Raw genomic sequence first — 22361 nt, 5'->3', positions numbered from 1 at the left:
TTTAACTTTTATTTAATAGACTTAAAGTGGATGTTAGGAAAAAAGGAGCGAAAGGGCTGTCTATTTTGGTTTTCTTAATTTACCAGAAATCTCAGTAAACGTGTTATCATCTAAGGTGATGGTGCCAGAAAGAAGGAACAAAAAGCAAAGAAGTAGAAAGAGAAGAAGCCCAATGGTTACTCGACTTGGGCAATAATAATACCTCGAGTGGATTCAAAACATCCCTGAGAAACTGTACCAGTCAGAGAGAACATCATGAGGAATAAGAAATGCAAGAACTGAGAGGGATTCTATTCATGTGATGCCTAAAAGGTTTCTGCAAACTCAAGGTAATTCTCCCAAACATGCCAAGAACTTCCAGTTAATTAGCTTTGGAGTAAAGAAAAAGGTAGGGGCCATCCTTGTTCCTTCTTTTCTTTGTTCTTCCTTTCGTTTTCCCTGTGGACAAATGCATTTGATAGCGTTTCTTAGGAGATGGGGCACGCTCGCGTTTCCCAACTTTATTTCATGCGATGAGGGGAAAGCAAAGCAAGGGTTTTGCTTTTTGACAGGTGTTGCTGCGAGGCTTTGACTAACTCTTAGGAGATGGGCCTATTGCATGTGAACTGGAAATGAGGATGCAAGATGGTACCCCAAGAAAGTTGCCGATCTATTTTCTTAAAAAACAAGGTTATTAAATTAAGACATTGATATGTTTGACTTTATCAGTCGGTAGTAACATTACCCTAATAACATTAACATTAAGGAAACACCTATATATATGACATGGGGGATAAATCTTACTTCACATGTAGTGAAGCGTGTTAATATATTCTTTGTTTCGTAACTCAATTGGTTAGTATGTATCATATAAACCGTTCTAGGTTCGAGCTATGCCGGGAGTCATATTTTCATCTATAAACACTCAAATACGTTAATACCTTTTGTTTTATCAATCTGTAACTGTTTTATCTAGTAGTTCAGTTGGTTAACGTGTGAGTTTTAGCCAAAGATTACGGGTTCGTGGTGCGAAGTTATATTAATTTTTATGCCACATATAGCCTGTCATTTAAAAAAATAAAATAAAAGAAGCGGTGAATGACTTGGGCTTTTATAACAAACTCAGCCGTGTTGGGCCATTTTAGCCTGCATTTGGGCTATCTTTTTATTAGATTTTTAGGGTTTTTCTTTTTCTTTTTCTTCTTTAATGTCGAGTTTTTATTGAATTTTACCCTTTTTAGAGATAACATAGGAGTACAAATGTTGTAAATACTTAATGACACATAAATTTTAGTGCTAAAAAAAATATTGTTGCAAAGGCGCTCATATAATAGTAACTTATTTAACCTAACTTATAGGAGTTTTTCAGAAACAAGTAAAGTGGGAGCTAAAACAAATAGCAATATTCAACTAACTTCATAAAGTCCTTCCTAAAAGGTTATGAAGCCTGACAGGATAGTGGTTGGAAAACAAATTAAATGTTCATAAAAACCCGCAACTATTCAGGTTGTATGTGAAATTAAGATTATAAAAAGATGTAAACTTATATTTTTGATAGAAAAATATAAAGATGAAACATATTATATATGAAGTGTGGATATAGATGCATGTAGTCGTAGTAGGCGTTGGTAATATGATGTAGGTTCTCGGCATTTAGGCCGGGAAAATTTGTATAAATTTCGTAATGTTATTTAAAATAAATATCTAACGTCCTTAAACTTCTAAACTAAAAGGGAAGGCTTTCTTGACTATAATAAACTCACAACAAAGAATCGCTAATTGATATATGTAAAGGAACATAGGAAGGTTTCAATATTGACAGTTAAAAAATTCATGGTTGAAAAGAAAGATTAGGCACGTAGTTGATACTCTAGAAAAGGTGAAACTTTTACTACTAGAATAGTTCAAGAACCCTAATTTTTTAAAAAAAATATAAGAATAAATAAGGTATATTTGAAAATTGCCGGCCCATACTTAATAAAAGATTCCAAATACAAAATAAAAATTACTCAAGCTTCACTTATTAGAAATGCATAAAAAATAAAAAATATATTTATTTTTAATTAATATTTTAAAAAATCTCGTTTATAATTTTATCCAAGTCTCTCAATATTCTTTTTAAATCGGCTTTGACAGCAATGTTGTAATAGCTCGACATTTGACAAGTGAAGCAACTTGTTTTCCTTAAACAATGTTCATTGAATGATTTAATTAATCCTTCGATCGATATGTACATGTGACAAGTTGTACTTGTGCTTGATAGAATACAAATTAAGTTTATTTAAGGCATCAACTAAAGTTTATTTAAGCATCAACTAAAACTTGTAATATTTGTAACTTGGCTTTCATGTCGGAAGTTTGTAAAAAATGCTGTTTTTTATTTTATTTTATTTTTTATATATATAGCTTCGTGCGAGAAATAATGACTCCAAAGTGAGGAGCTATATATTCGAAGAAATTGGCAACATCTTCATGTAATAAGCAGTTGAATGATATATAAGACTTGCTGCTGCTTTGGAGATTAATCCCAACCTCCGTCACCTTGTGCAATTGGCACATACGCTACGTGGATCCATGTCGGTTTCTGAAAAGTTGGTGGTTATCTTTCCAACTCCAGCCATGGCTTCTTAATGGTAAGCTAGTTAATCCCATGGAAGGAATTGGCCATGACTCTCTATCAGCTAAGACAGAGAGCAATACTTATCGTCCCAGGGTATTAGCCTGCAATCAATCAAGCGAAGCTTTGATCAATTCCATCTCGTTAGGAAGTATTTGGTATGATTGTGCTAATTAAAGTGTATTCATGTTATAAGTAGATTTTAACCTACAAAATAAGGATGCATGTTCGTTTCTTAATTTAAGGTAGATTTAGCCTAGACAATAGGAATTCACGTCGTGAACTTCTATGAGACGTCAAAAGCCCGCATCTTAGAAATTTTTTGACTTCGGCAATAATGAAGCGGCTCAAGGCGTAGCCTAGCGCATCGTGGGCTGTCTTTAAGAAGAGAATGTACGTTCTTGTTTGTGCTAATTAATGTCCTTAAAAGCCTGTTTTCTTGTAGTGTTAGGTACTATTTTCTTTCATCAACAGTTGCAGTACTGAGTGTGTGAATTTAAAATGGGTACTATGCATGGATAATCAGCTCCGAGTCATGTATATAGAATGCCCTCTTCTCTGTATTGCGTACGTGATGTTTCATCCTCCTATACGATCATGCAAATGAAACAGAGCCTCACATGATCATGTCGATAATATTTGCATACTTCCACTGAACAACTCATACAGATGGGGACCAAGCAGACATGCAAAAAGCAGAAGGCATTATCAAGCTTTATAGTTTATGATTAATAAGACAGCATAAATGGGTGCTTGTGATTAGTAGGCTTTGGACTCATTTGTGCACGAACATTTTTGATGATGCTTACATGAGAACAAAACGTCTATTTGTTAGCAAAAACACATGGCAGGCGCAGCTTATGAAGATGACAAAAGCTGATTCTAGAACCAACCAATTCGTCCTGTCATTGTTGATTTCCACGGACCTTAAAAAACTTATCATCAAAATTAGAATTCAAGGGACATTCAAACACCACCCATTCAAGGCAAACAGGTTCATCCTTGAGACATAAGAATAAGGGCCAACTTGACTTCCTCTTTCTAGAATTCCCTCGGCTCAGTTTCGATATGGCACCGGTTGCTAGACTCATGGCACTGGTTTATTTAGATTCGCCCTTTAAATCTGGATATGGGCTAAGTGTACAGGGTATGAAATAAAGGACATAATCTGTCAAGTCGCCCACCACCCCATATATATAAGAGTTCCCTTGTTTTCTCTTGAGAGAAGAAGAAGAAGAAGCAGCAGCAGCAAAAACGACAAGCTAGATCCTTTCACGCTACTTTAAAATGAATGACATGATTTTAATAAATATTTGTTGTCCAATTAAAATATAGCAAATAATAATTAGACTAGTACTGAGTATACATGTAGTTTATATCCACGTAATTTATAAGATTAGGGTAAAATATTTGCTATCATAACAAAAATGCAATCACTTAATATCTTTCGGGTGCTACTAAATTCTCTCCCAAAACTTTGTTAGTTCCACTATTTGACTTTCTAAAATGAATGCCGTAAATCCTCCCATTCATCTTTATTTTGTGCAAATAATAAAGTTGAAAATACATTTAAAAGCACTCATATATATATTTTTTAATTTAAATTATATATTGAATTCAAAATAGATGATAAAATTTAGAATATGCATGACCAATTAATCATTTCCCCCCTCTGAACAGATGTGCTCTGGTATTTATCAAGCATGAACTTTTAATAAAATAGTGGTAATCATTTCATTAATTTATTAAATATAGATTCTAGAACAGGCTTGTTTTTTCTTTTCCAAATGACTAGTAAAGCTGCCCTGTGCTTAACACTCTTGTCTTCAAAATCTCCATTTATTTAGGGAGGGAGGGGCAGCATTACATTAAAAAACGTGTCACCATGGATTGATCACCTCGACTAATTGTTTTCTTGTATGTTCCAGAAAACAAGCAAAATTTATCGTCAATCACGCAATTGAAAAATGTTGCTCATGACCAAGATTGTTGAAAAGATTGAAGCAAAGCTCAACTTCATTTGCTGTTAACACCATGCTTTGGGAAAATATGAGCGATCTGTATTAAGTTGTTGCTATTTAATTAATTAATCTCTTAACTTCAACGCTTTGCAAGCATGCTTAATTTCCTGGTCAAGTTTTACAAGCAACTCTTGACATTTCAGTTGTTCTTAATTTCCTGCTGGCTGTACATATAAACGTTCCATCTAATCCTTCGTTGTACGGTGTTGTTAGAAAGTGTGATAATAATAATTGTTTTTTTTAAAAAAAATATATATATTAAAATAATATTATTTTATTTTTTAAAAGTTATTTTTAATATTAGTACATTAAAATAATTTAAAAACATTAAAAACATATTAATTTAAAATAAAAAATAAAATTTTTTTATTTTTTTTAAAACACACTTTTAAAACACAAATGCTAATAAGAATTTTTCTGACATCTTCTAGAATGGTCAGTTGATCGACTGCTTTGAAATCTTATAAATAATAAATTTTCAGATTAAGAGAGAGAGAAGCTTTCATGTTGGAGATAAAATGGTATATCCTTTACAAGGGAGATGATCGTGACGAGATTGTGAAACGACTACATCTTTGTTACGCGTTACAATATAGGTTTGATCAACTTTTAAAAAAATATTATGTGTTATTAATTTTTTTTTCTATAGTAAATATTAAAATAATAATATATTTTGATCAATTAGAATTAATTTATTTAACCTATAAATCTCCATATCGGATTATATAATTTTAATAACTCTATAGAAAGTAAATTAAAATAAAATATAAAATTTAATTTTTAATAAATTCAATGTTAAATGATAAAATTAGAAAAAATTATGTCATTTTAAGTTCTATAACAAGTTATCCTTAAATATGTTAATTGTTATAATTCAATTTCATATATATATATATATATATATATATATATATATATATAAAAAAAAGTAAATTACTTTGGTTTATATTTATGCATGCTATGGATTTTGTGTTAAACTAAACAATTATCTAATCTGCAGGAGGCCAAAAATGGCCAACGGGATACACACGCAGAGCAACTACACGGCCCATAAACAGTGCGAAGACACTCTGGTTGAGTTGACTTTGATTTGTGTGTGTCACAATAATGGACTGCTGCTATGTGCATGCACACAGAGGTCATCACGTGGCTAGCTAGGACCGCCAACTTGCCTCGTGTCTGACATCCAAGTGTACAGGCATGGGTGCACGACCCATCCATGTGGTATATTGTTAGGCAGATCGTACTACTGGGGGCATGGCCTCGCTAGAAATTCAAGATCCCCCCCCCCCTAACAATTTTGTTTAATATTCAACATTATTATTATTATTATTATTATTATTATTATTAATGGAATGGGATTGATCATTCATTTATGGAGTGCATAATTCCATTGAAATAACTACAAAAAAAGAGAGTATATTATTAATGTCCAGGCTGCTAGCCAAGACTTTCTAGGCCATGCTTCTCACCGAAACAATAATGTCCGGGCTAGTTTTTTAAAATTCTTCATAAAAATCTAGTTGCTTCTGTTTTTTAAAAAATTAAAATTATTTTAGTTTTTTTAAATTAATATTTTTTAATATTTTCAAATCATTTTGAAAAATTATAATTTTAATATATTTTCATTTTAAAACACAACTATTATCCTAGTCTAAACAAAAATCAACCTCTGCTGCTGCTTTTGATATATTCCTCAACCGACTTTGAATGTATTATGGAACTTTGACAACTTAAATGGCCGGATTTAACGACAGTTCTATCGTTATATAATTCAGTCAACCTACAATGCTATATATAATATTTAATGCCTTTCATTTAAAGCTGAGGTCCACAAGTCCGATCAGGTGTTTTAGCAATAGTCAAAATCTAAATAATTCCGTAACGGGCTTGCTTTATTGCCTTCTATAATCCAGGAAAAAAAAAAAGAAGAAATTCTCCGATTTACTTCCCCTGATTAGAATATCCGACCTGGGTTTATCAATCTTACTCATGGTGCCGTCCTGTTTGCGAATTCCTTGGAATGTTTTAATTAAACTGCCCCGTTAACGTATATGGTGCAACCCTAATTTAAGTAATTATTAAAGATGAATAATGCATCCATTTTTGTATTTAATAAGATTTGTTTGGAATGATAATCACTTCATTTGTTTTTTATTTCAACATTTATCTAAAATATATGGTAAAAAATTCCTTGTATCATAGTAAACTCTTTTTTTTTTTATTAGTTTTGACTTTTAAATAGATGTAAAGACACGTACATGTTAGGTTTCTATTGGTTTTAATTTCAGAAAACAAATATTGATTAAGAATTAAAAAAAATATGAGAACTTTATATGCATTTTTTCTTTTTACTTTATTTTAGAAAGCCAGAATTTGACTAAAACATTACTTTTTATTTTTTATTTATTTATATTGAATTTGATAATATTGTTTTTTATAAGTTCTTATGTATTTATAAAAATTTTCATGAGAGAAATTAAATTGAGATATCATATCTATGAAAAGATCAAAATATATACATATTTACTCGTTCAAGTGTGTTTCATGAACAAATTCATAATTATTCTCTCCATTATATATGATTTACAAGGCGCAAATATATAGTATTTGCTAATTAATTTAAGATAAAAGAATTTAATTAATTTTTCTTTATTTTTTTAAATAAAATAGAAACTCTGGGGAGTGCGAGCAAAAATGTTTTTTTAAAAAAGAGATTCCATATGCATATAAATAATAAGAAATAGAAAAATTCTGTAAGCAATTTTTTTTTAATTGTTTTTTAATTTTAATCAATTTTTTCTCTAAAATTAGAACCAATAGAAAGGAATCTAACATGTATCCCTCTCTATACCTTTAAAAGTTAAAATTAACGATTATTTAAATCAATTATAAACGGGGAGACTTATGTTATCTAATGGAACAAACCATATAGATTTAATTTCTCATATTAAAACTATAAGGGTGTCTTTATATAAAAAAAAAATTATATTATAATTACCTCTTCTATAACTAAACCCACCAATATACTAATATCACAGTTAGGCGTGAGAGAATTAATAATGCATTAGAACGAGCTTGAATTTGTTTATAAAATTAATTAAAGGGTACTTAAACACAGATAAACAGTGATTAAACTATAAGCTACCAACTAATAACGCATGCACGCAGCCGGCCCGGTCCCAACTAGGCATGTTGGCAATTTTTTTTCTAACATGTATTATCAATGTTATCATAAGAGCTTCTCGCTCAATTAACATGCATACTGTCAATTATAAAATCCAACTTAATCTTTTTTTAATTATTTGCTTTTGATCATCCGAGCCCAATGTTTTTATACAGTCTAACTTTGATTTAATCTAGTAAAAACAAGAAAAACATTACTAGAAGTAGCCGCCGGCCTTGCTATGTATATGCATGGGACGGCCGTTCCATTTTTCCAAAAAGACGACGGTCGTTACACGTGGCTGCCTGCTAAGAAATGTTTTGGCAGCTCATTAATCTATAGCATAAAAATAATCGATGACGGCCAATATATGGTATGGAAAAAGTGTAAGCGTGTGTGCATGTGTAATCTATATTTTTTTTAATTAACATGAATATATATTCAGGTTTACGTATATTTTAATTAATTTTATAAATCTTAAAATTAAAAAACATTCTAAATTTCAAATAATACTAAAATTTATAAAACTCTAACTTATCTGGAATCTGTCATAATTATATGCAATCTATATATATTTTTCAGTTTAATGTGGGTATCCGGGCTTGCGTATACCTTGACTAATTTCACGGGTCCTGAAGTTAACAACCATGTAAATTTTCAGTAGTTATCATATAAACAACCATAATATTCAAATTTAAAATCATAAAAAAATAAATTTTTTAATTTTTAATTTTTATCATTAAATCACCTTCTCAACGGTTATGCAATCTATATCTTAATTGATAAGTTACTGACTTCGTGCTTTTGTAAATTAGTCATATAGAGAGCAGACGTGTGTGTGTGTCCTTGATTTGTGATTAGCTTAGACGGCCAATGACGCAGCCGTCTTTGCAATCTTGATTTCCTATATTCTAATTTTATCAATAAAATCTAAATTTAATTTTTAATAAAATTAATTTAACATATTAAAAATATAATCAAATTCTTATATCTAATCAAAATTTTTAATTTTATCTAAATTAATTATTAAACATCATTAAGCTTTTAATTTAATTCATGATTAAATCATTTTGACATATTACAATTTTAATTATGTCCCTAAACTTAATTTTTTATAGATTCATCCAATAATTATTTAATTTGATCTTAAATTTACATTAACTTTCTAGTTTTGAGTACAAAGAGATACAATTAAGCTTCAAATTTCACTCAAAATTATAGCTTGATTATTCTGTATATATTTGGAACCTTCCTCAACTAATTTTTGTTAAATTAGTGATTACACACAAAAAAAAGATAAATTTAGAAAATAACACAAAAATAAATTATGATAGTTATAAGAATTACGAATAAATAATTAAATTTAGTTTAATATTAATAAAAATTCATGTTACGTGAATCATTGTGTTTAATTGTGTGAGTTGGGAATGAACTGTGACCATAGTGTTTTTTTCTCCGGGGGAGGTAGAGGGTGAAAAAAATTACACTGCTGGATTTCTAAATAATTTTTGGATTGTGATATTTTGTTTTTTTGTTTTATTGTGCCAAGTTCCCGGAAAACTCCGTAGAAAATCAGAATCCCACGCGTTAGTTACTTGGATATCTGGAGAAAAGAATGGAACGGGCCGTCTAATCTACAGTGCGTAAATTGTTCTAGCTGTATTGTCGCCGCAGGTCCTTGTACCTCAACCGCGCTCATGTCCCCCTTTCGAAAGACACCTGCGGTCAACCTCCTTTTCCAACTGAAATAAATACGTGCTTTGATATTTATGACAGCATCAGTCATCACACGCAAACTTAAATGTGTTGTAAGTTTATTTCTTCTTTTTTTAGAAGAGATTTAATTTTTTTTCTCCAGAAGAAGAAGTCTATTATTGACAGTTGAGTTATAATTTAATGAAAAAAAAATATAAATCTTTTTATGGATTATGGAATATTGCAACCATGTGGCTGAACATTTATTTTTCTATCTCAATTAATTTTATTCTAAGAAATTTCTCAAAAAATTAATAAAAAAAAGGAAGATTATTTTCAATGAAAAAGATGGGTTTTTAAATTATTTTGCTTAATCTTTTTTATGGGCATATATTTGTATTTTTAAATTGTACACATTGAGTTAATTTCTTCTTCTACACAAAAACGTTATTACCCTTTCATGATTTAACCTTCTTTCATTAGTCAGATTGGTTCTAACATATAGTGTGTTATATGCAAAAATGAAAATAAATGAGAATGCACAAATCTGCTCAGGAAAAAAAAAAACTATACGGAATTATTCAGAGGAAGATAATAAGGATAGAAAGGGTCCTGGTGACCCGATCCAAATAGAGGGGGCTTGGTGAGAGAAGAGTCGTGTTTGGAGTCGGCAGCCATAAAGGTTGGCCAGTCAAACTCCTTGGCTTCTCTACCCTACGCGATGAGCTGCTTGTGGGCGTACACTTCACACTGGAATCTCAAGTTTTAGATTCCTGGGATCCTTCCTGAATAGGAAATTTGTTATGCGCCAGCCTCCTTTCCCAAAGAACACACTACCATCCGAACAAAAAGAAAATCAAACAACGAAAATATATTCCCATTGTTACTTTCTTTGTATTTGAAGCAACTAGTATATTCCCTATCTCTAAATTTCAACTAGTTTCATGATCTCTTTACAAAGTACTGCAAAAATTTAAGAATAAAGGGAATCTTGGTGGTAGCTGCTAGGAAAGATCTAGCTGCTAGGAAGGATCGCCGAAGAATGAAAACTCACCCCATCATCCTCGCAGGGGTTTACGGGAGACAATATTGTGATGGCACGAACATCAATTGAAAATCGTGAGAAAATATGTGGCATCATCACATCGGTTACCAATCAAACCAATGAATCATTACCATCTAACGAGCTGGATGAATTCTTGGGATCTTTCAACTTCTCATCCTCTTCGTTGTGGTCAGCATCGTTAGATACATTTCCAGTTAGTTCCTTGGCTCTCTGGGCTTGGCATTCCCAATCTGTTCTAGCCAGAACGAACAACATGGTCACGACACATGAGCCCTGGGCAGCTAACAAACCCAACCAGAGTCCTTTAAAATCAAAGCCAGCATAAAAACTTAACCAAACAGCAACAGGCATGCCCACAAGGTAAAAGCATCCCAAATTAATATTTGCACCCATTTTAGGCCTTGCCGTGCCTCTCAAAACACCACAACCTGTTGTTTGCGGGCAATTTCCAAGCTCACAAAGGCCAATTATAGGCAAAACCATTGATGTCAATGCAATAATCTCTGCATCTTGAGTGAACATGCTAGCCCAAATCTTCCTCACCATGACAGCAAAACACAATGCTGCAAATCCCAAGACAAAGCTTGAAGAGAGACCAACAGTAGCAGCAAGCTTAGCCTTTTGGGGATTGTTAGCACCTAGTTCATTGCCAACTCTTGTTGACACGCCAAAGCTCAAAGAAGATGGGAAAATGTATATAAAAGCCGTGGTTTGAATTAAGATTCCCATTGAAGCAACGGTAGCTGTTGGATTTAACAATAGCCCACAGAGTAAAATCATGATCTCATACCACCACCATTCAAGGCAAACCGAAATGCAGCTTGGAATTGCCAAATTCAATAAAGATCTCCACCCTTTTAAGCATTCCAATGATATCCCACCCCAGGTTTTCTTGTACACGCCAGAGATCATAACGTAAATGACCAATGATCCTACAAGACTGAAGTTAGTCCAAACTGCGCTTAACGCAACGCCTTTGATTCCAAGATTGAATACGGAGACAAGAAGGTAGTTAACAGGTATGTGAAGAAGAATAGAAAGGGTTGCACAAAATGTTAGAGGCAGAGTAATTGACTGACTCCTGAGATATATACGCAAAGGATGCAAAATGGACTGAGCAACAAGGTCAGGGAGGGAGTAAAGAATGTAGAGTTGTGCTTCCGTGGAAATATCATCTTCTTGACCACAAAAGAGAAGGATCTTTTTCATGTTGAACCACAAGAAAGCAATAGGGATGGAAACTAAAAAAAGCAAAAGAATTGTTCTTTGCAAGGCCAGGCCAAGAAGTTTGTATCTTTTGGCACCAAAAGCCTGTCCACAAATGGGTTCCATTCCCATGGAAAGACCGGAGAGAATAGAGTAGCCAGTGATGTTAGCAAACCCAATTGCCAGTGAGCCACCTGCTAAAGCCAGTTCTCCTTGGCGACCGAGAAAGAGCATGGAGATCATCGAGCGAGAATAGAGTAAAAGACCAGTTAATATCATTGGAAGTGCTATGTTGGCTATGCATCTTGCTTCTCTGATTGCAAGAGCGAGGTGAGTCCTCTGTTGATTTTCAAATGTTGGGTCCTTGGGGATCAAAGCGGTTATTAGCCTGTCAGATTCCTGTACTTCGGATGATGGGTCTATTTTGCATTTGCAAGAATGAGAAGGTGCAGATAACTGGCACATACTTGTGGACTTAATCGAGAGAGAGAGGGGGAGAGGTGATTTGGGGTTTTGGGGGATTTGAGAGAGGGGAGTCAAGGAGAGGTTTAAATGGAGAGCTTGTTTGGGCACATGTGGACAGAGTCATCTTTACTGCTTTTTTAGACCGATAGAAAAAGAAAATTAAAAAACAGGAGGAAAGAAGGGATATTTATTACTTTGTCAGAACTTGAGTTCCAACTTCCAACCGAGTCTTGGAAACCTTTCCAGGCGTCCTTTTATGACCGATCACAGTGCCATTGTCGGGGCCTGCCAAGGGGAAAGTCATCCCAAAAGGCAGAGAGAGAGAGAGATTTTGTGATCTCCATGATTTCTCAATTAATTAGTTCTTAGCATAGCCAAAAATACCTAAAGTCTAAAGAGGGCGTGCGAGCGTTCTCATTACAAGGCGTGAAGAATGTTTTTGCGCCTTGAACGCGGAATGAAGAGGATAGGCTGGGGGTTGTTGTCAACACAGACATATTTAAGTGGTGGACGGTTACATAAATCGGAACCGTTCTGGAATACTAGGGATTGAGCTTATACCATGTAGTTAGCATCTATAATTTGTTCGCTGGCCACATCAATTCCCTGTTGACATGAGTTATATGATTTGTCTCAAATTAGTGCATTATGTCTCATTTTGCGGGACTCCACATGGAATAATACTATGGATCCAACCAAAGTTGATTGAGCGACGAGACCTTTGAGTTGATGTAAAAGGGCGAAGTTAACATAAAACCACTTAATATTTAACACCTATCTCTCCTAGGAAGATGTTTCAAATTTGAAATCCTTAAAAAGTTTTTACTCTTGCAAATGTACCGAAAGAGACTAATTAAGATCAAATTCAGTTTATAAATAACTTGAGATATCAAGAAAGGAGGTTTTTTTTGTTTTAAGAAGGTCAAGGAAGGAGGTTGCCTTGTTACGTTTTGCCAAGAACAATAAGTCTCTATATAAGCATAATATTGACGTCAAAAAAAAAAACCTATCAATTTTTATTGGCCATTCCATCAATAATTAAATTACTGATATAATATTTTTCTTGTTGGTTTCATTAACAAAACATAAACATTACTGATAAAATAGCCAACAAAATCCCAAGATTAACGATAGAACTTTCATCATAATTACTTTTGTTATAAAGCATTCTATAACTTTTTGATGAAATAACTTCTATATCATTAATGTTGAAAGTTTAATATTTTTTGAGTTATTTAAAAAATTACAAAAGAAAACTTTATTAATTTTATTGAACATAAAAAATTAATTAATTTCAATATTAATTTAAAAATAATTTTACAACAAAAAATACATCTCTACACACAAATAAAAATAGAGGTAAAAGGAGGAGATTTTGAGCCAAAAGAAAGGTCTTAGATGCAGGATAATGTAAAGCCATATATTACATTATTTTCTCTCAATTCTTTCTATTTTTTTCTTCTAATTTGGCTACTTGCTTCTCAATCTATTCCATGACCCTCGCTTTAAATTCTGACGTTGATCAGCTTAAATCAAGTTGTTGTGTGTCTAGATTCAAAGCAGTAGGACTCAATCTCATTTCTCCAACTATCAACCACAAGAAGTGAGGTATTTTGTTAATTGAATGATGGGGATAGAATACAAATCCAAGATTTTAAAAGCTTCAGAAGATTATCACTGAACAAAATACCTATCAGCGTGCGTGCAGGGTGCATCCAGCTTCGAATTTATTTCAATATTTCTTGTTCTATTATTGTCTGAACCAGCAACCTTGATTTCTAGATATATAGCCATAAGCAGTCAGGGACATTCTGCTAATCTTTCATATAATAATTAAGGGGGTTAAATAAACTAATTAAGAGCCATATACTAGTCGCCAAAATAACACGCACGCACGCACGCACGCACAAAGATGCACACGCACGTACTGAGAAAAATCTTTCACAAGATTTTCCATCTCTGGTGACTAGTAAGGGAAACATTGTCAATCATCTTGACTCGTTAAAACCTTTTGAGATCAAAGTTGCTAGTGTTAAATATAAGAAAGGAAAAGGTGGGGGGGTTTTATTGATATTGTATAATATAATTAAAATAAATTTAATCTAAATAAAATATATATATATATATATATAGACTAAACAAAAAAATTCAAAAAAATATAAAGACTGCTCTATTTTTAATAAATAATAAAACAGAATAATCTTATATTTTTTTAAAACTAATTCAAGTAGATGAACTAATCCGTCAATACCCACAGAAAAATGAATTTCTCCGTCACTATCTTCAGTATAAACACGAGAAATTAATTTACGTGCAATATTTGATCAGAAGCATGAATATTCTTTGAAGTGGAAATTTGTACACCTGCCCTGAATATTCTAGCACAATATTGGAGCAGCCGTTCTCAAAAGTCTACAGTGTTTTGAAACGTTGCAGCAGAAAAGAGTGGCTGTTCCTAGACGTGCACGTAACGACCGGCAGTGTGATTGGCTGCTAGTTCTGCCCAATTAAGAGTTCCAGGAATTTTCTCGAGTCAATTTGGCACGATTTAAAATAAATTTCTTTTTGATTGATATTCAGTGAGAAGTTGAACTAGTCAAATCCGTTAAATATCGATTGAAATTAATTATCATTTTTTTTAAGTGGTATAGAATTTAAAATTATTTTTTAAATTTTTTTAATACTTTAATATTAAAAATAAAATTTTAAAAATAAAAAAATATTTAATATATTTTAAATAAAAAATACTTTAAAAAATAAATACTATTTGAGAAGACAAATACCACCACAAATAACATTAAAAAAAAATTTAAAGGTAACCTTCTAGGTGGTGCTCAAGTGGTAAGAGTTTGGAATCAAGAGGTTTGCTCTCTCTGTGGTCTCAGGTTCGAGCCCTGTGGTTACTCATATGATGATCACTGGAGGTTTACATAGTCGTTAACTTTAGGACCCATGGGATTAGTTGAGATGAGCGCAAACTGACCCGAACACCTACGTTAAACTAAAAAAAATAAAATTCAAAGGTCGCATTAATATTTAACCATGACATTTACAGCCAGATTCACTCTCAAAATCATTCTTAAAATTAATTTTAGTATTATTTACTGTTTATATCCTCCTTTTGTTCTTAAGAAAACTTCAACCATCACAACCCCAACTTTTCAAAACTATCTTGTGTGGACTAGAAAAAATTGAACCAGTTTTTAAAATTTTTCAAACAAACAAACAATCTTCAAGGCAAAGTATATGTCTTTGCTTGTCATGGACTCGAAGCCCATACGCTCGAACTCAAACTGGCTTTGAGCCTTGTTTTCTATTCTAAATAAATAAACACTCACACAATAAACAATTCTAACACAAAAGCAGATCCAAGTCCAACAAATAGAAGGCAAATTAACTCAATCAGTTCCAATATATTGAAAATTCCTGGTCCACAACACACAAAAAGCCTTACTACGCAAGTCTCAGAATAAAAACAAGAAATAAACTCAATAAAATCCAATAACTTTGGACTTGTTCGTTTCAAACTTAGCATCATCTTCATAAAAATACTTGCTCCAGTGAGGATGATTGCGCCACACAGTGGTCATTTCTTCAATTGGGACACCTTTAGTCTCAGGCAGCAGTTTGTATATGACGATGCTCATGACAATCACACAGACAGCAAAGCAGATAAACAAACCGAACTTCAAGTGACAAATGGGATATTTTATAGCACCCTGTACTCGTGTAAAGTTGCAAGCATGTTAACAAAACCAGTAATGAGAGAAGAAAAAAGAGAAGCATTGCTCCCAAAACCAATGGTTTTGAACAGAATAGGTGCATAAAACACGATCACGTTCATGCCAGTGAGTTGTTGAAACATGGGAATGCAGAACGCAAAGAAAAGCTGAGGCCTCTACTTCCTTCTAAATATGTTTAACCAAGCATGTTGGACCAGTTTTGCTTTCTCACTAGCCTCGACAAGATCATTGAACTCCTCATCAACATTATCAACTTTGCGGAGCTTAAGAAGTTGTTCTTTAGCTCTATCATAATTGCCTCGTTCTATCTCGGAATTCGGAGTATCAGGAAGAAGGCATGATCCAACAAAAATTATCAGACCAGGAACTATCGCGCCACCCAAGCTCAAGCGCCATGCCATTTCTCCTTCAATCCACTTAGCAAAGGCAAAATTCAAAAAATTGGCGATGAGTACCAATTGTGATAAACAATTGGAACGTCATATTGAGAGCACCTCGATATTTATAGGGAGCCACTTCAGATAGATAAATTGGCACTGACTGTATGCAAGAACAAGTATAAAACATTAACTATATATATGTATGTATGAACAAATATAAAACATTAAATATCATAAAAAAATCTTGGAGTTTAAGATTTCGGGGTTTTCAATATATACACATTTTATTGCTAAATGATAATGATAGTTTATAAAAAAGAACAAACTTGAAAAGAATAAATTTACCTGATTGGCGCATCCACAGACGAAACCAAGTAACAGCCGACCAATAATAAGCATGGGAACATTCATGGCTAAGCCATTAACGATAGCACCAGTAGCGAAAAGTAAGCCACTAGTCATCATCGTAGGTCTCCGTCCATACTTGCGAGTTGCCATGGATGCAAATATGGACGAAACAAGGGCGGCTAGTTATAGTGACGAAGTAAACAACGTCAATATCTGGCTATCAAACTTGCAGTATTGATCATCTGACGGTTTGACAGAGGACTCCCTCTTGTAAAATGTAAACTTCAGGAAAGAATTTCTTCAAGAAAACATCCATAGATGTTACACCACCTGTACAATTAATAATTATGTTTTTTATTATATTTTTTTGTTGCCAGAGTAATATTTCATAGATTTTCAAAACCTAATTAATGCTTTACGATAAGGGCCATCACATACCTGAAATACCAAGATCATAACAAAAAATTAGACCTCCTGTAGCTGCAAAAATACATGTTAATAACACCCTGCCAGTAAACTTTCCAGGTTATTCCTTTCCACCAGATGTTGGAGCAAAAGCCCCTCCGGCCATTCTTCCTTGTAAGATTAGAATATATAGAGGAGATATAAGGTGAGCTGATTTAACTATATCTCTACTTCTTGCTAATTCTTTTGATGATAGTATCATAATTGATTTATCCGAAATTAAAATCGTATGTTTTTCTATATCTTGGAAAAATCTCGATAGCTTACATATACACACTTTCCATCCAGTTCTATAAGGCGTGTGTTTACGTTGAGTAGTTTTGAAATCAATTTGAGTTGAGATTTGTGTGTTAGAGTTTGATTGAGATTATTGTTTCGGGTGATAAATATTTTTTTTATATTGATTTTTGTGAGAAATATCTCTATTTAGTGGCGGAGTCACATAAAAAAAAGGATGCAATTGCCTCCTTAATCCTTTTTTTTTCAAAAATTTTTTATATTAGAATTTTAATATAATAACTTAGCAAGTTTATTTTTTTTTATTAGCTACTAACTGATCTAAGCTTTTTTTTTTTTGAACTATTATTCCTGCCTTCTCTTTCTGTTACAAAATTTTTCTTCAAGTTCTAAAGTCTAAACTATTAATTAGTTAAGTAAGTATTCTCTTATGCTTTATTCTCTAGGTGAGTTTCCTTTATTTTTTCAATTTATTCCATTGTCTAATTTTAGTTTTATTTCTTTATAATTAGTTCTTAAAAATGTTAGAGTTTATGATAATTTATGGATTTGTTAAATTAATATGTGTATGTATAATATTATATGCATATGAATATGAATTGAAATGAGTTTTGATGAATTAATATGTATTTTTTTTATGAATTTCATATAAAAAATAATAGTGATAAACTTACTAGTAATTAAAAATGAAGTACTAGATAACTTAAAAAATTAGGGACATAATAAAAAAAATTAAAAAAAGTAAATTAATATTTATATTTAACCCACTTGTATAAAATAACAAGTCAACAAATAATTATTGTTAATAATTTCACTAATCCCTAGAAGATTTAGATGAATGAAAGTTTGATTGTACATATTGAAATAAAATATCTTTAATGAAATTAAGAATGAAAACATTATGAAGTAGTTTCAAAATATAAAAAATAAAAAAAAAACAATTATAATGTAAGTTTTTTTATTTTAAAAATATTCTTAAATTAATTTTGTTTGAATTAGTACATACATTTCAAATTGATTTCTGTATATATAACAAATGAGGATAAAATTGATTTCTGTACATACATTTCAAATTAATAAAATATTCGACTAACCCGCCACTTATGATATGAAATGAGAATAAAAAAAATTAAATTTTCAAAAGAAACACCTAAAAAAAACTGAATTTAAGTAAAAAAAATATTAAAAAAAACCCGAGCTAAGTTGACTGATACGCACTTGGTAATTATTTTTAAAAATGAAAAATATTTTTTTAGATAATTTTTCTAATAAATTTTATTTTATTTCAATCAATTTCATATGTGTATTTATTTTTATTATTGTTTGGTTTAATAAAAATAATTTTATAAATAAATACAATAAACACAAATTAATTTAATATCTTGATCTATATATTTTTTTAATTTTAATTTTAGTTATCATTGATAACTTTTTATCTAATTACTGATTTATTTAATTAGATATTTATATAAATTTTTTAATTTATATTTAATTTTTTATATAAAAATATATTAAAAAAGCCTCCGTTTCTACGGAATGAAAGTCAAATGGCTAGTAATAAAAAAGAAAAAGAAAAAAGAAGAAGGTACAGTTCAAAAAACAGTCCAGTCCATGTTAACCAACCATAAAAGATTATATTCTTTTAACGTTATTGTATAATAAAAACATGAAAGCTTTTGAGCTATAGAATAAAAATATGAAAACAAGGGGCCCAGAGGAAGTAAGACACAGAGGACTTTAATTGTTTAATATGACTTGACAAAACGCGGTCAGTGGCATTAACTTCAATAAAAGTAAAGCAATCGAGGGCTTGAAAGGACTTTTTCAGACAATAACAAAGGAAAGAGAAGAGAGGGATCGGAGGAGGTTCGTGGATCCAACATCCTGGATTTGACTTTAACTGGCGATTGAGGGATTAATTGTGAGAGTACAGTGCCGTAAGGTTCGAAATATAGATTTTCTTGCTGAGATTCAAGTACCATAAGATGGATGATCGTGATAACCCAACCAGATCACCAACTAAAATGTGCTTGTCACTTTCACGCAGCTTTTTACACAGCTTAAATTACTGTTAACTTCCACAAAAACAATTAATTGGTATAAAGAATCGGTTTTGGTCGTCACCCATATTATAGACACCCCTCTGGCAACCATGCTCCACTTACCTCCTAGTCCTCTGAATCATAAAACCAGAAGAGAAGATATCAAGAGAAAACGCTGATGGCTAATTTGGCACTACTGTGAGAGAAGAGCAAATACCAGCTAATGGCTAGCTAGGCGCGCCCAATGCGCGTGCGCTCATTATGATCAAAACTCTCCATTTAGCAGATGAGCTAGCTAGCTACTCGCCTCAGCTCAACTATCACTTTCCACTTTAATCTTTCCAAGACTAAAACCCTAGCTATCGCAACTATACCTGCATTACACGCTGGAGTACCACGATTTTGAGTAGACCCCCCACGAAATCCCCACGCATTAACCTTTACAACACAAATCTACACAAAATCTCACATGTATAAATTCTTTCCTCCTTGCATGTACCTACCAACCCACAACCCCTAAATCATCTCCTTCTGGTCCTCGTCCTTCACAAACACACACACACACACACACACACACACACACATATTGATTTACATATGGCTGAGCCCAACCATCCACCAATGTGCCCCAAATAAACCAAACTCGGCGACTATTAGCACTACATTTTGACCCTAATTCACCTATAGTAGTGAACCCACTTGACCCTATATTGTCACATTCTATCCCTACAAGCACAAGTGAAAATCCATCTCCAAAATATCATCCTCCTCAACAATATTGTAAGCCCACCAGCATGGCCACAACTTCATCTAGCTCCAAAAGGCACCCAATGTATCGTGGAATCCGGAGCCGCAGTGGCAAATGGGTGTCCGAAATCCGGGAGCCACGAAAAACCACTCGTATTTGGCTTGGCACATTCCCAAAGCCGGAGATGGCAGCAGCCGCCTATGATGTGGCTGTCCTAGCCCTAAAAGGTGCTGATGCAGTTCTTAACTTCCCGAGTTCTGTTGGGACTTATCCTGTTCCAGCATCAACATCACCCACTGATATTCGTAATGCAGCTAATGCTGCTGCTGCATTAAAAAAGGCTGAAATGAGCTACAATGAAGCATTAGTTGAACAACCTAGGAATGACTGTGCCGTTGGTACCTTTTTGGCATCAGGTGGAGAAGAATTTGTCGATGAGGAGGCACTGTTTGATATGCCAAATTTGCTGGTGGACATGGCAGGAGGAATGCTGCTTTCGCCACCAAGAATAACCCCATCGCCATCTGATGACTCACAGGGAACTTCTGATGGAGAAAGTCTGTGGAGCTATTCTTAACATTAATTCTCCTTACTACAAATCTTTACAACTTCATCAATGGATTAATTAACAACATAAAGAAAGAAACAAGAGGGGTGTGGCGGTCATTACTGTGACTTTTTTTGGGTACTATTTTGCCTGTCCTGAGGTATAAGCCAAGCAATAAAAATGATGGAGGTTTGGATGTGAAACGAAAACAGGATAAAAGATTCATCAAACAGTACCAGTGATCACATTATACGTAGTGTGTTTTTGAATTTTGAGATAGAGAATAGTGAGTTTGAGTTGCATTTCTTTTGATCATGTGAACGCCGCATTGTATAATAGTTTAGCTAGCTTGTAAATATTTTTTGGCTTTGTTTTTAATATTCTCTTGTGTTCACTAATTTTCTTGTCCCTTCTTTTTCATTAATTTCATTTTCCTGCCTTTCCTTTCCGTCCCTTTTTATTATTATCTGTTTCTACTATATATATATATATCTTCCATTGAGATGGAACAACTTAGGTTAGTAATTAAGAAGTAAGATTTTATTTTTATTTTTTAAATTATTTTTTTTATGTTTTTGGATCATATGTGTTGATATCAAAAATAAATTTTAAAAATAAAAAATATATTATTTTATTATATTTCTAAGCAACAATATTTTTAAAATAACATTAAACATACTTTCAAAAGAGTCCCGTGAACTCATTATAACTTCTTCGCGGCCATTACTTAATATGTAGAGACAAGTTAAAGCGGTTGGTGACTAACAAAGAGCCTAGCTACATTTAGAAATTAATTAGCAATTAAATTATCAATAATGATAAAAATCAAAACATCTTCCTCTCAAACTAAGCAAGCTAGCTAAAATTGAAAATGGAGCTTCTTTAATCATGCATGTCACACGACAATGCATAAATCCATCCTTTATTAATTATTGTTTATAGATTGCAAGTCAAGACTATGTGGGGGGCGCCCCTTAGTTCAAGAGAGAGAGTGTCCATTTCTATGTGATGAAAGATTGAAAGAAAGCAAAAGGAGGGTGGACAATTGCATTTTCGGGCCATGATGAGAGAAAAAAGATGGTCTTTGATTGAACGGTTACAATTATCATGTTACCTTGTCTCCCGTTTTCTATATGATTCCTCTGTTTATCGTCAACATTACTCAGGTTTCGCTAAATACAGTACTAACCTTGACCTCATGATTTTCTTCCATCGTATTGCTTCATGATTAAGCTGCAACAATTAGAAGAAAGGGAAATGAAGCAGAGATCCTTTGGCAGTAATCTCCAGCTTTTTTCTCCAGAAATGTATTTAGGTAGATAAAAGGCTTTAAATCGTTTGTTTTTTTTATTTACTGTTATTCGATGTTTTTAATAATTAAATATGAAATATTCTTCACACGGTGCCATACCAAATCAAACACGGTGCTATTCTAATTCCCATGTCTCTTTTAAAATTTATGGGCAGTGGGTATTTCTCTCCTTTTCTTCGAGCAGGTTTCAAAATCCTCTATTTTAAAGCCAACAAATTCAAACTCAAATCAGATAAATTGATGCAATCCAAAGAATTCAATCAGTATTTAAATTGATGTCTAGGACAAGAACTGCTGGTTGTTGATTGTTGACTTTAACTCCGG

At 32.7% G+C, this 22361-nt stretch overlaps 2 protein-coding genes and 1 pseudogene across 2 annotated transcripts; 1 reads left to right on the top strand and 2 right to left on the bottom strand.

The window, feature by feature from the left end:
* Positions 1-10333: 10333 nt before the first annotated feature.
* Positions 10334-12555, bottom strand: LOC133701446 (protein DETOXIFICATION 49-like). The gene has a single exon (XM_062125367.1). It carries the CDS (start codon positions 12213-12215, stop codon positions 10635-10637), a length of 1581 nt encoding a protein of 526 aa, XP_061981351.1. The 5' UTR covers positions 12216-12555; the 3' UTR covers positions 10334-10634.
* Positions 12556-15924: 3369 nt separating this feature from the next.
* On the bottom strand, positions 15925-17257 carry LOC133701959 (sugar carrier protein C-like; annotated as a pseudogene).
* Positions 17258-19944: 2687 nt separating this feature from the next.
* LOC133700421 (ethylene-responsive transcription factor ERF027-like) lies at positions 19945-21123 on the top strand. The gene has a single exon (XM_062123941.1). It carries the CDS (start codon positions 20225-20227, stop codon positions 20753-20755), a length of 531 nt encoding a protein of 176 aa, XP_061979925.1. The 5' UTR covers positions 19945-20224; the 3' UTR covers positions 20756-21123.
* Positions 21124-22361: the final 1238 nt, after the last annotated feature.

Source organism: Populus nigra, chromosome 8 (genome assembly GCF_951802175.1).
Source record: "Populus nigra chromosome 8, ddPopNigr1.1, whole genome shotgun sequence".
In the NCBI taxonomy this organism is placed as follows: Eukaryota; Viridiplantae; Streptophyta; class Magnoliopsida; order Malpighiales; family Salicaceae; genus Populus; species Populus nigra.
Note: the sequence above shows the minus strand (reverse complement) of the source record. Positions and strands in the feature narration are given on the sequence as shown.